The 15118-nt window shown below is 46.6% G+C and overlaps 1 protein-coding gene across 1 annotated transcript in view; it reads left to right on the top strand.

The window, feature by feature from the left end:
• Positions 1 to 13220, top strand: part of bmpr1bb (bone morphogenetic protein receptor, type IBb) — a 67642-nt gene extending 54422 nt beyond the window's left edge. The window contains exons 5-14 of the mRNA XM_010895666.5: positions 7423 to 7582; positions 8293 to 8395; positions 8710 to 8812; positions 10086 to 10182; positions 10297 to 10435; positions 10631 to 10823; positions 10935 to 11232; positions 11369 to 11544; positions 11805 to 11935; positions 12069 to 13220. Coding sequence (XP_010893968.1) covers positions 7423 to 7582; positions 8293 to 8395; positions 8710 to 8812; positions 10086 to 10182; positions 10297 to 10435; positions 10631 to 10823; positions 10935 to 11232; positions 11369 to 11544; positions 11805 to 11935; positions 12069 to 12194 — 1526 coding nt within the window. The 3' untranslated portion in view covers positions 12195 to 13220. The remainder of the gene's footprint in view (positions 1 to 7422; positions 7583 to 8292; positions 8396 to 8709; positions 8813 to 10085; positions 10183 to 10296; positions 10436 to 10630; positions 10824 to 10934; positions 11233 to 11368; positions 11545 to 11804; positions 11936 to 12068) is intronic.
• The last annotated feature ends 1898 nt before the right edge of the window (positions 13221 to 15118 follow it).

Below are 15118 nucleotides of genomic sequence, written 5' to 3'. Positions count from 1 at the left end.
GGCGATGCACTCATGGCTGCCAGGTGGGAAACACCAACGAGTACAGTCAGGAACATAAGGGACACCTGGGGAAACGGCAGGAGGGGAAAACACAAACGCACATACAGGGTACCTGCATGCGTGCCGGAGAGGTATTAGATCTACCAGAATAGAGAGGTATTAGAGACCAGTATGAACACATTGAGGTATTAGACAGGTATGAACACATTGAGGTGTTAGATGGACCGGTATGAACACATTGAGGTGTTAGATGGACCGGTATGAACACGTTGAGGTGTTAGATGGACCGGTAAGAACACGTTGAGGTGTTAGATGGACCGGTATGAACACTTTGAGGTGTTAGATGGACCGGTATGAACACGTTGAGGTGTTAGATGGACCGGTATGAACACATTGAGGTGTTAGATGGACCGGTATGAACACGTTGAGGTGTTAGATGGACCGGTATGAACACGTTGAGGTGTTAGATGGACCGGTAAGAACACGTTGAGGTGTTAGATGGACCGGTATGAACACTTTGAGGTGTTAGATGGACCGGTATGAACACGTTGAGGTGTTAGATGGACCGGTATGAACACATTGAGGTGTTAGATGGACCGGTATGAACACGTTGAGGTGTTAGATGGACCGGTATGAACACGTTGAGGTGTTAGATGGACCGGTATGAACACGTTGAGGTGTTAGATGGACCGGTATGAACACGTTGAGGTGTTAGATGGACCGGTATGAACACATTGAGGTGTTAGATGGACCGGTATGAACACGTTGAGGTGTTAGATGGACCGGTATGAACACGTTGAGGTGTTAGATGGACCGGTATGAACACGTTGAGGTGTTAGATGGACCGGTAAGAACACGTTGAGGTGTTAGATGGACCGGTATGAACACTTTGAGGTGTTAGATGGACCGGTATGAACACGTTGAGGTGTTAGATGGACCGGTATGAACACTTTGAGGTGTTAGATGGACCGGTAAGAACACGTTGAGGTGTTAGATGGACCGGTATGAACACGTTGAGGTGTTAGATGGACCGGTATGAACACGTTGAGGTGTTAGATGGACCGGTATGAACACGTTGAGGTGTTAGATGGACCGGTATGAACACGTTGAGGTGTTAGATGGACCGGTATGAACACGTTGAGGTGTTAGATGGACCGGTATGAACACGTTGAGGTGTTAGATGGACCGGTATGAACACGTTGAGGTGTTAGATGGACCGGTATGAACACGTTGAGGTGTTAGATGGACCGGTATGAACACGTTGAGGTGTTAGATGGACCGGTATGAACACGTTGAGGTGTTAGATGGACCGGTATGAACACGTTGAGGTGTTAGATGGACCGGTATGAACACGTTGAGGTGTTAGATGGACCGGTATGAACACATTGAGGTGTTAGATGGACCGGTATGAACACGTTGAGGTGTTAGATGGACCGGTATGAACACGTTGAGGTGTTAGATGGACCGGTATGAACACTTTGAGGTGTTAGATGGACCGGTATGAACACTTTGAGGTGTTAGATGGACCGGTATGAACACATTGAGATATTAGTTGTTAGTGCTCAGAAGACTCTGGGTTCCCTCAGTTGTCGTACACTATAAGCATGTGTGAAAACAACGATGTGCTGGAAGAAAAAGGTCTTTGTTAGCGGAGTGTGTTTTAAAACAGTTTAGTGCGTACAGAGATGGAATCTCCCCACCCCCCTGCTGTGTTAACAGCTCGTATGGGGCTCAACACTCTTACAGTGACCAGTGATAAACATACCTACACAACACAGCTGATGCAAAATACAAATCTCCATCTGCTGATGATCCCAGGCGAGGTGAACCAGACTCAACCGGCTTTGTCGATGAACTACACCAGAGGCCGGGAGAGCAAACATTTGACCCTTTATGGTACTGAGTCAGTTTGTCTCGTACCCGGCCAAGGGTCTGCTGTATGGGGACAGAGCAGTGTATCCCAGAGGGCAGCGAGGCTGGTTAGGGAGCTAGGGGTCGGTGTGCTGTGTCTTCCTGTCCGAGTCCAGGAGCTTGAGAGGATCTAGGTCTACATGGGGAGATGTGGTGTTCTAATGATTGTCTTCTAATGAGAATAAGCAGCTCTCCAACTTCTGGATTTACAATATGGCTCTGGCCCCAGCGTCTGGGATTTTCCCTTTTTTTATTGGGTGGGGGTGGGGTGGGGGGTTCTCTTTCCCTACCAAGAAAAATGACAACAGTGACTTGGAATGGATGGAGCTTTCCTGCAGCCTGGCCCGCTGATGTGGAAAAAAGGAACCTGGGTTCAGTCGGCTCCTCCCCCTTTCTCTGCCTTTACATAAGTTTGTATAAAACCTGAAAAAATAAACGATCTGGACAGAACTACACCACTGATAAACTGGTGAAAGGGTCCCTTCTTATGTGTTTTTCCGCATGCGCACAACTGAAACACACATGAAAAGGAATGTGTGACAGTGGGAGGAGCCAAGGCTGGACCCCCAGGCCAAGGGCCCTCCTCTCACTGGGCTGGTCGGTTAGCGTGGACGCAGTGTACTGCTCTTAAATGAACACACTGGCAAGATGTGTCGGGATGTGTCTGCTCTGACTCAGCACTCACAAATCACACACACTTTGGAACACTTACGAGCTGCTTTCAACGGTTCCAGTTAGTCTTTAAGGCACAACATCCTGGGCGTGGGGGTTGTTCAACAGCACTGATGTGGACTGGCGTTCATCCAGTTACCTGTTTACGAAACATTACGACCGTACTGACTTGGGAAAATGGTGTTCAAAAGTGTTCCTTTGACTCTTTACCCTGCCATTGACCAGAGTAATGAATTGCCGTGACAGAGTAATGGTCAAAGTAATGAATTGCTATAAACATACTGGTTAGACCATCTAACCAGTAAATTAGAGGTTGCCAGATCAAATCCCTTAACTGGCAACATGGAAGATTTGTCATTCTGTCTCTGAGCAGTAATTGCTCCCCACACATCTCCAATTAACAGGAGAGAAATGTGGAAGCCAAATCTCAGTTGGACCGTGCGTGCAAACTTGCAGAAATCTCTTTCCCCTATGGTCCAGGTGTACTTTCGATTCAGTACAATAATGGGCTTTGATACACAATAGAACAAAGTGGTATTTAATTGTGTCGGGAAATGTTGAAGAACGGATTTGGATTTTGTTTCTGTCTGGTGTCTATTCAGGACGAGAAGCAAACCCCGAAGACTATAATACTGGCACATAGAACTGGAAATCTCTCATAATCAAAACTGGATTGATTCGATTTGGGTATGAGCAGCTGTGTAACAAAAAAAAATAACAGCTGTAAGCTATTCTGTTAACACTTTCAGGGTTGATGTAGTGTGAAACACAATATTTACCTCAGTGTAAGTGAATACAGTTGTGACAGTAACTGGCTGGTTGGAGTAGAGGTGTTGGTTTGGGCTCTAGAAGGAAGCATGTGGTGCAGTAATTCATGGTCTGGTCTGAGCTTCCTCTTCCTCCTAATAGCATTATCATAGAGCACAAAACATTACCATTTAATGGAAGGAATCATTGGTGTTGTCAAATGATTGAACTCAAAAAATAAATTGTGATTGGTCGCATTGTCTTCTGTAGTCAATTGAGATTAATAGCAATTTTAGAAAGTGTAAAAATTTTGATTTGTTTTAATTTAGAATAGGTTTAAATACACACATTCATTTCAAATATTTTTTTGTTTTATTGTAGACTGTTGACTGTGCTTGAATTGGAAATAAATGCAGGAGCTGCCTTTTCCCTAGTGAGTCTATTAGACCAGGGTGTCGCTGCTCATAAATGTCAACCCCCAACGTACCACAATACCTGGCAATGTCTATTAGCCCATGCAAATGTAAATACAAGGTTGCTGGTCTCTGATCCCATAGTTCTACCATCTCCTACAATTATGCTCTCACGTACAATAATTGTGACATTTTGCTACTGTATAAAAACATATGAGCCCCTCGTATCTGGAGAGCTGCTGGGTGTGCTGGCATTTGATCCAATCTTTAATCATATAAGCTCTACAAGGTACAGTATAACCTATTGATGGAGGCTAACTCTTTAACATTGCAAAATTAAATATGTTTCTTGCTGAAATATTGGCCAATTTGCCAGTAGCAGAGAGTAGCATCCTTATTGATGTCTACAAGAACAGTTGGTGTGCATTCATTTTCATTCATGCAATACTAAAAATGCATTAACAATGTATTATTCCTTCAACATCAGGGCTCAACATTAACATTCAATTAGTGGCCCAATATATATACTTTTTTTTACTGTCCCTCGTTCCAAAAGTTGTCATTTATCAGTGTTACAACATAGAACCAAATACATCTGGTCCGTCAGTTACTAGGTATGTGGTTATGTCGTGCAATCACCCAATGGGCATCTGTATTTAAATTCCTGATGAAACCAAGGGCCCTGAAGACAGATTGTCTGCCACTCGCTTGGCTGCAATGCTGACCAGGTGCTGTTTGCTATTGGCATGGCTGGTCGGGGATTGTTTGCAAAAGTTGTCAGTGCCTTTGTAAAAAGACACACATTTGTCCTCTCTGGCCGGGAACTGAGGATAGTTCCATTGACATCGAAACAGGTCAATAATTTTTAAGGTAAACATTTTCGCTTTCATTTGAGGTCGTAGTTATCCTTCACTGCCATCTTCAATTGAGTGATTTGAGTCCGTTTTTAAATGTTTTATTGAAAAACAATACCAGACAGCCACGCGTCACAACATTTTCAGTCATTTCAGAAAAGAGAGACACTGCTCAAAAACATCAAGGGAACCCATAGTCATCACAGTCAGTTAAACTTCAGGGACGTCAATCTGTCCAGTCAGGAATCATAATCACAGTCAATTCAACTTCAGGGACGTCAATCTGTCCAGTCAGGAATCATAATCACAGTCAATTCAACTTCAGGGATGTCAGTCTGTCCAGTTAGGAATCATAATCACAGTCAATTAAACTTCAGGGATGTCAGTCTGTCCAGTTAGGAATCATAATCACAGTCAATTCAACTGCAGGGACGTCAGTCTGTCCAGTTAGGAATCATAATCACAGTCAATTAAACTTCAGGGACGTCAGTCTGTCCAGTTAGGAATCATAATCACAGTCAATTCAACTGCAGGGATGTCAGTCTGTCCAGTTAGGAATCATAATCACAGTCAATTCAACTGCAGGGATGTCAGTCTGTCCAGTTAGGAAGCATAAGTGATTGTGAATCAGTGTCACCTGTTTTGGTGCAAATGAAAGTAACAAAAGGTGCACTGGAGAGGCAGCAAGACTACCCCCAAAAAGGGAATGGTTTTGCAGATGGTGATCAGACAATTCCTCTCTCCTTATCCATCCTGACTTATTCTTCTCTAGTTTTGTGTTTAATTGTCTGTTGTTGAAGGGTATCAACCCAGCAGCATGACCGGTATCAGCTCAGCACTGCCAGAGCCCTAAAAAATGACTACTGGTGTGCATTTTTCTGACCAAGCTGTCAGAAACAGACTTCATGAGGGTGGTATGGGGGCCCTACGTCCTCTAGTGGGACCAGTGCTCACAGCACCGTGCAGCTCGATTGGCATTCACCAGAGAACACCAGAATTGGCAGGTCTGTCACTGGCACCCTGTTCTCTTCACAGATGAGAGCAGGTTCACACTGAGCACGTGACAGACTTTAAAGAGTCTGGAGACCCCGTGGTGAACGTTATGCTGCCTGCAACATCATCCAGCATGACCGGTTTGGCGGTGGGTCAGTGATGGCCTGGGGAGGCATATCCTTGGAGGGTCGCACAGACCTCCATGTGCTAGCCAACGGTATCCTGGCTGCTGTTAGGTACCAAGATGAAATCCATTGTCAGACCTTATGCTGGTGCAGTGGGCCCTGTGTTCCTCCTGGTCCAGGACAATACCCGGCCTCATGTGACCAGAGTGTGTAGGTAGTTCCTGGATGAAGAAGGCATTGATGCCATTGACTGGCCCTTACGTTCCCCAGACCTGAATGCAATTGAGAACCTCTGGGACGTTATGTGTCAGTGCATCGGACTCCGCCAAGTAGCGCCACAGACAGTCCAGGAGCTCCCTGATGCCCTGGTCCAGGTCTGGGAGGAGATCCCCCAGGACACCATCCGCCGTCTCATCAGGAGCATGCCCAGACGTTGTCAGGAGTGCATACAGGCACGTGGGGGCCATACACACTACTGAGTCACATTGATGCTTTGGCAATATTGCTTTGTCATGCTTGTTGAATTTATAATGGCAGCTGTTTTACTTTACCAAACAAACAAATCTGCATATTCAGGTGTCAAGTCAAGGCATCTTTGTGTTAAGGCACTTCTATGCCAGCGTAATCCTTTCTTAATGATCAAGGTTGGAGCAGCGACCCGCCCAGGTTCTCTGAGCGTACAGCCATCTGCCTGGCTCTGTGGTGACCCTGGCTGGATGGGTCAAACTCTTGGGAAGGAAAAAGGCAATGCTGTCTGGTAAAGCGCATGGGAGGAGTCTCTGACCTGTGCTGAGCTTTTGTACTGGGGATGACTGTGTGTGTGTGTGTGTGTGTGTGTGTGTGAGAGAACTGCTTCCGGCCGGTTTACGTGTCTCTCTCTGGTGAGTTCGTATGAATGAGTCTCGTGTTGTGCTGAAACATTACAGTGGCCGTGTGCAGGTGCATTGGCAGCTTGACGAGGCGGTCTCTAACAACATTGACTGCCGTGTAAATACGGGGAATGTTTTAAGAGCCGTTGTGGGCTGTGTTCATTACTGTGTTGGAGATACCATTCCCACTGACAGTGGACTGTACGTGCACTTCAGATGACTTCCATCGTAAACACATTGTCACGAAACATTGAAACGCACAAACACCCAGGCTCCTCTGCCAAACCACTGTGAGATATATGGCCTCGGAAATTTACAGGGCACTTGTTCCAGAACTGCTCTCAAGAGACACACACACACACACACACTCACTTGTGCGCACACATAAACACACACACACACAAACACTCACTTGTACAAACAAAAAGGTCTTTCTTGTCCGAGCTCTCCAGTGTTGATGTGAGTGTATTAAGTGTATCTCCAGCACTGCTGGGCTGTTCCAGTCTCAGCCAGGTACACAGCGTCGAGGCCAGAACAGCACAGCAGGGTAGCTTTCACCAGGCGCTCTCACCGTTTCTGTGGCTACGTTGCTATGGCGACAGTGCCAAGGCATTTAGTTTTTTCAAGTCTGCCTGGAAAGGGTGAGTTGATGAGTGGAGCAAACATCACTACTGGTGGATTTGATTTACCCTCAACTGTAATTTACCTCAGTTATGTGTGCCGTTAGGTTTTACTAGCGGGTAGGCCCGGCCACTTACGGGACACGGCGTCCTTATTATGAACTGTACTGTGGTGTCCTGGGTCTAAGCCTGCCCTTCCTGTGTCTCCGTCCCTGTAGCCAACGTGTTGGACAGCATGTTGCTCCGGAGCCCGGGGAGAGAGCGCCCAGACAGCAGGAGGGAGGAGGGGGGAAGTGCAGCCCCCGGACCTGCACAGAAGATCATCTGGTGTCACTGCTCCCCTCTCTGTCCTGACTACTCTATCAACAGTACCTGCTGGTAGGACACACACACACACACACAGAGTACTTAAACACGGCACACATGATCATACAGGACCAGTCAAAAGTTTGAACATACTTCTGCATTCACCTGAATGGGTGTGTCCAAACTTTTGACTGGTACTGTACATACAGTCTCTCACACGCACACATACTGTAAACATACACAAATAGTACTGGGTTTGTACTGTGTTCAGACTGTCTTTAAATCAGCCATATCTGAACTGTAGAAACGAATTACCTTGCAGTCATTGGTATGTAGCCATGGCAATTACTGTTATCTGTTCATATCTCGTTAAACACTAATTATCTAAAATAAATTGGTGGATATATCAGGAAATCGCCATCCAGTGTGTCCTAGTCACTGTAGATGATGAGCTATTACCTGGGACCGCATGAAGATGATATTTAAATAAACATAATAACAGACTTATTTTTGTCCACCTCATTTGTTTATTACAAAAAATGTATTGTAATATATTAGCATCCATTGTAGTACATTTAGAAATAACAGCATCTAGTATTTGTGTTTATTACACTTAATTTAACTGATATATTACTATTTATTACAGTAGATTTAGCTATAACCTTCTCTGCACCATCTATTGTGTCATTATTCATATTGTTCCTCATAATATCTAATATGATTATTACCAATGGAACAGATGGTCCCAGATGATGATGATGATGATGATGGTATCTCCTCAGGACTGATGGTTATTGTTTCACCATGGTGGAGGAAGAAGAGGGCAGTGTTCCTATGTTCTCCTCTGGATGTCTGGGGATGACGGGGTCTGAGTTCCAGTGTCGGGTAAGGTGGCCGTCAATGTGGTGTTAATGTGACAGGCTGGCGGTCAGTGAAGGGCTACAGTTAAGTCAGCTTTATAAGCTCTTTTTAAGTCCTTATAAACCCTCTATGAGTCACTGTGGTTCTCAGAGGAGTCTCTTAAAATGAGACCTCACAAACCTTCTGCCTCTGTAAAATGAAAGTGGCATGCTAGAGCCTCGTGTACAATACAGAATAATCACGGTCGGTACGCAATATTGTAGAAAAACATAAGGTTGTTCAAACCCGTGTCTGGTCAGTAGAGTTGTGTAGATGTAAACGTCTGTTTGTGGTGACAGGACACAGGGAATGCCCGTCTGAGGAGAACTCTAGAGTGCTGTACTGACCAGGACTACTGCAATAAAGACCTGCATCCAACACTACCACCACTGAGGACACCTGGTAAGACACTCACACACACACACACACACACACACACAGTGAATTCCACCCAGTCAACAGTGATACACTGTCCTGGTGTGCGTGAGCAGTGTTCAGAGTGGGCTCCCTCTGGCTGCAGCGAAGTGTTAACCAACCACAGCATAACTCTGGCTGAAGTGGAGCGTGCGGCCCTAGGCCTGGGGGAAGACAGGGAGGCAGGGGGGAGACCGGATGTCAGGTGGAGATGGGGGAGTCAGGAGGAGTTAGGGCAGAGACAGTGGCGGTCAGGGGAAGATGGAGGAGGCAGGAGGAGGTAGGGGAGAGACCGTAGCAGTCAGGGGAAGATGGAGAAAGTAGGGGGAGACTGGGGGAGACCGGGGGAGTCACAGGGGGCAGGGGAAGGACGGGGGGGGAGTCATGGGAGAGAGGGGAGTTATGGGAGGGAGGGGAGAGACAGGGGGAGTCATGGGAGGGAGGGGAGAGACAGGGGGAGTCATGGGAGAGAGGGGAGAGACAGGGGAGTTATGGGAGAGAGGGGAGAGACAGGGGAGTTATGGGAGGGAGGAGGGAGACAGGGGGAGTCATGGGAGGGAGGGGAGAGACAGGGGAGGCAGGTGAAATGGAGCTGGCAGGCTTGGCATGTTCTCTCACCCTCTAATGAAAAGGACAGCGTCTCCCCAGGGCCTGCTTGAGTTTCCTGCCCCACAGTGGATGTGAGATATCTGTCCATCTGTCACTCTGCTAGCTAGGCAACTCCAACCACACACACACACACACAACGGGCCCAAAACCTGCTGTGCTCTGTGTGTGTCAAGTCTATCAAGAAGATTAGTCAAAGACAAATTGATTTGTCAAACGTGTCAAATTGTAAAATGAGAATTTCCCTGTGTGTCTAAGTGTTTGTGTGTCTGTCTATGTGTGCGTAAATGAATGACAGCAGGCTGCCAGAAAGGCTAGAGCTCCACAGCAGCGCTGGGCCTCGGGGTTGCTGTGGCGATGTCAGTGTGACATCCGATCTGTGGGATACAGGAAGGATATGCGATCGATCACACAGAGCGGGGGGGGGTGGGGGGCGGGCAGGCAGGGGCCACAGTGTAGTGGAGAAGGAAGGGACAGAGAGTGGAAAACGAGTTTGTCCCCATCTGTAGCAGGGTGTGTTAGCAAACTGTTAGGAAAAAACACATGGGAACCTGGTGCTGTTGAGTTGACCCCAGTGGTAGGGTTAACCTGACTGATCGGCTGCTCTCTGTCTGTTACTCTCTGTCCCTCTCTCTCTCTCTCTCTCTCTCTCTAGATTATGTGGACAGCAGTATCCACCACATGGCTCTTGTCATCTCGGTCACATTTTGCATCATCATCCTGGCCTTCGTCATCGTCTTCTATTACTTCAGGTGAAAAAAACCAACAACCCCGTGGCAGATTGATGACACAAAAATGCCAGTGTGATGCTTCCAGCAGAACGGTAGCGTTGTCTTACAGAGGGCTTTGGTCTGCCTGTCTTCCAGGTATCGGCGACAGGAGTCGCGGCCTCGCTACACCATTGGTCTGGAGCAGGACGACACCTACATCCCCCCTGGAGAGTCCCTAAAGGACCTGATAGAGCAGTCCCAGAGCTCTGGATCAGGATCAGGACTCCCCCTGCTGGTGAGACCTTGCACAGCACAAACCGCACACACAACGAACCAACAGAGCAATCAGTGCAGGAACAGATTGTTACAGTGACACCTCACTCTCTCTGTGTTGAATAAGACGTTCAGGATTACGACGTGAAACGAAACAGGATGTGGAAAAAACGCTGCAGTTTATGATTATGAGGATGGCGGGTTTTCTTGTGCTCAGGTGCAAAGGACCATAGCCAAGCAGATCCAGATGGTGAAGCAGATTGGTAAAGGCCGCTACGGGGAGGTGTGGATGGGGCGCTGGCGGGGAGAGAGGGTGGCGGTCAAGGTGTTCATCACCACAGAGGAGGCCAGTTGGTTCAGAGAGACGGAGATCTACCAGACGGTTCTCATGAGACACCAGAACATCCTGGGTGAGGACAGCAAGTAGTGTGTGTGTTGTTTGTGTGTCGGTATGCATCCGTGCAGCTCTCTATATGTTCGCATCTCCACAAAGTTCTCATCTCCATTTCCTCCCTACCCAGGCTTCATAGCGGCTGACATCAAGGGCACGGGGTCGTGGACCCAGCTCTACCTGATCACCGACTACCATGAGAGCGGCTCCCTGTACGACTACCTCAAGTCCACCACGCTGGACATCAAGGCCCTGCTCCGGCTGGCCTACTCCTCCGTGTCAGGCCTGTGTCACCTCCACACAGAGATCTTCGGCACACAGGGCAAGCCGGCCATCGCTCATCGGGACCTGAAGAGCAAGAACATCCTGGTGAAGAAGAACGGCGCCTGTTGCATCGCCGACCTGGGTCTGGCCGTTAAATTCATCAGGTAGGAAGGGAACGGATGTGAAGTATGAAGGTCGCGATACGAAACGTGCTCATGGAGCTGATGTTTCCTTCCTTTTAACCGAAAAATCCAAATGCCAAGTATTCAAATTGTGGTCTACACCTACTTGTTTCCACAGTGACACCAACGAGGTAGACATCCCTCCCAACACCAGGGTGGGGACTAAGCGCTACATGCCCCCCGAGGTCCTGGACGAGACCCTAAACAGGAACCACTTTCAGTCCTACATCATGGCCGACATGTACAGCTTTGGCCTCATCCTCTGGGAGATTGCCCGGCGCTGTATCTCTGGAGGTCAGACACCGTGTCCTGGTTCACAGTGTCAGATATCATCTAGATGTAAATTGACCTGATGTGAACCTTGACCAAATCCAGGTCCGATGTAAAAAACTATTCTCATTCCATGTTGTTAACGAGGATTTTTGTCGGGAATCCAGTTTTATCTTTATTTTATACACTAACATTTGGCATTTGATCTTAGACCCCCCCCCCCTTGGCTATGAGATCCAGTGTAGCACGCAGGAGGTGTGTAACGTCTCTGCCTCTCCGTCTAGGCATTGTAGAGGAGTACCAGCTGCCTTACCATGACATGGTGCCCTCTGACCCCTCCTATGAGGACATGAGGGACCTGGTGTGCATCAGGAGACAGAGGCCCTCGTTTGCCAACCGCTGGAGCAGTGATGAGGTAAGCAGGCTAACATGGTGCTAACACGGTGCTAACACGGTGCTGACACGGTGCTAACACGGTGCTAACACGGTGCACTCCTCGCGCATACGCCACTCGGTTTAAGACCTTGTGTGTTTGTGTGTCGCCCTAGTGTCTCAGACAGATGGGCAAGCTGATGACGGAGTGTTGGGCCCACAACCCCGCGTCTCGTCTCACCGCTCTGAGAGTGAAGAAGACCCTGGCCAAGATGTCCGAGTCTCAGGACATCAAGCTGTGACACACCGTGGCCGTCCGCCGCCTGGAGACATTCATCCCCTGGAGACGTGTCCGTGCCACTGCCAGGAGAAAGGTTGACAGAAGGAAATTACAGACAGAGATAAAGAGACAGAGAGAGAGAGATATGTTTTGTCAGGTTTGGGGTTCTGTTTTCTCTTTGGCTGTGCCATTGTCAAGTTGAAGAGTCCCAGTGGGCAGTTTCTAGTCTGGTTTGAACCGGTCTGGTCCGGCATTGCTTTCTGTGAAAGCGGAGTGGCTGTCTGAGGGAGAAACGTAAGGACAGACAGCGCCCTCTACAGGAGAGGAGACGCTCCGTCCCTTGTGACGAAGAGAGGGAGAGAGAATGGAGTTCATGCTCTGTCCATCTGAAGCCATAAAACAGTATTGTTTGTTCATCTTCACTTTAACATTTTCGAAGTATAACCCCTTCAAAACCCTGCGGAACAATGTCAGTGTTCAGGAAGTGTAATTACATGTTAACAGCACTGTTGTGTAGGGTTATGACAGCGTTGTGGTGGCTAGTTGAAACAAAATGTTGTGCTGTAGCAGCTAGCCCCATTGTCCTTTTGTTCAGAGCCAGATTTACAAGGCTGCTGCATCACTTCCTTAGAAACCCTGGCTATAGTTATTATTAATACATGACAAAATTACTTTTGGGACCATTTAGCTGTCCAAAGGAGTCAGTCAAAATCGCCTGAAATGTCTCTGCATTTAGGACTACATAGAAAATAATGAGTTTTATTCTCGTGGATAATCTACGTGAGGTCGTGTCAATAAGAGGGTTTTGCTCGTGGTTGTCTTGCTACTGTAATAGTCAACATTTCTTGCATTGTAAATATATATGTTGAAATGTATTGATAATGAGCGACTCACTAACAATGTTAAATGTGTGTTTTGGTTGTTTGTACAGAATGTCCCCCAGCCGTCCCTCCACCACTATGGCTTGTGCCTTATTTAATCTGTACGTTTGTGTATAAGAGAGGGGGTGGCCCAGCTAGACATTCCCCAATAAAATGCTGTCAGTCTCCATGTGTCTCTAGATGCTTTCACACCCAGAACGAAAAGACCAAGCAGGGAAAACCAGGGTTAGTGTTTGTGGTATTGCTAGGTGTGGAATCAGGGTGGGGACTTTTAGTGTTAGTGGTGTTAGAAATCAGCGGTTATAAGAGAGCGGTAGTGGTCAAATAATGTAGAACCCGTATCAAATCGAGGGAGAAGTTCGCTCACGTTTATTGGAAAATTGCAGCACAGATGTCATTCGGTGAACGTTCCATTATCTTCTCACTGTAATGTTAGTTGCCAGCTAGCCTGTACATTAAGGGCCTTTCTACCTAGCACAGATCATGTTTCTAGAAGTTAACCCCCCATGCCAGATGGTCACTGTAAACATTCCTGTGGTTATCAGAGCGCAACCTACAGAGAGATAATCTAAACAGAGATGTTTTTGTTGTCTCATTATTAATCACATGCACTTCCAATGAAACGTACATTCATATTGTCATTGTTAATGCTCAGATTCCACACTCCCCCCCTATCAAACATTTAAAGAAAAACCATACGTGTGATAAAACATTACAAAGACAATTCAATTCCTAATGAAAAGAAAAGGCCCACACACTTATGTTACAAATGACTAAGATGAAACAACAAAAAGAGTATCTGACCAATCAGGTCTTATTGTTCCTCTAATGAAAATGAATGTAAACAAGAGAATTTACACACCACACTCTGACACATAACTCAATGTATGACAGTCATCAAACCCGTCCCCACCTCAGATTATAAGGGTCGAGAAATGTTTTGACATCAACAGGTTATTATCAGTGTTAACGGTGTTCAGCAGAAAATCTGACATCATGATTAATACATTTCCCCCAAAGTCCATTGAACAATCAAAACCCCCCTTGTCCATATCATGATCCATGCTACAATATCATACAAAAGATGTATGCATATCCTGTTGTACCTGTGAAAGATTCTACCTTTAAATAGGGAAAACATGTACCTTTGACAGGAACCATCTATAATAGGAAACAATTCACGGTCCAAGCATATCATGATAGCCATCATAATGTAGATCATTAAGCATCATTACAAATACGCCAAAGTCCAATACTGGGATTGTCATCGTACAGAGTTTCCCACCTGTCTTGCAAGAAACAAACCTTCATACATACGAAATCACCATATCAGTTAATTTAGGAAAATCTTAGATTGTAAGGAAAGAAGTTAGTTTCCAACAAGTGTCCTTCAGTTCATGTTTTCAGTTTTCTTTGTCTTGCATCAGTGATTAAAGTTCCAATATCAGTTATTGCAGTCAGTGTGATATGGACCCAGTAAATTGCCTGGTTGTCCTAACAAGTCAGTGTAAGTGTATAATGGAACAGTGAGTTTCCAACACTTCACTAATTCAAGATTAACACCACAACAGTGTCTTCCACTGTGTTGGGACCATGTGACCTTTCCAGTCAACTGGCCCGTGGTACTCTGACTTGTAGTATGTGGAGTCCTTCAGGACTCAGGTGGATTGTCCTCTCATCTCGCTGTCGATGATTATCTATAAATGGAGTGTGAAGCCAAGTGATCTGACCCTGGCATCGTTCTGCCATGTGAGTGGTCAGGAAGATTTGGAACAGATTTGACCAGTGTGGTTGTAGAAATCCTTCTTGAACATGTTGCTGGTACTCACACACTCAGTTGTCTGTGTCCAGTCAGTGACGTGATGTATCATCAGTAAAGGGGTTGTGATGTCCTGATCTGTTGAAAGTATATCTGCAAAACAACGATAAGTGTGGTTCAACAGTCCATCAGACTTTCATCCACTGGGTATGGTTGTTGTTTGACTCCTTGTGCTATATTAATGCCTGATAGCAACTAGCAGTGGAATAAGATTGTCAGACTTGACTTTGCTTAGCCAAATCAGAA

Source organism: Esox lucius, chromosome 14 (assembly GCF_011004845.1).
Source record: "Esox lucius isolate fEsoLuc1 chromosome 14, fEsoLuc1.pri, whole genome shotgun sequence".
Taxonomy (NCBI): Eukaryota; Metazoa; Chordata; class Actinopteri; order Esociformes; family Esocidae; genus Esox; species Esox lucius.
The sequence above is the reverse complement of the archived record's forward strand: the minus strand, read 5'-3'. Positions and strand labels throughout refer to the sequence as shown.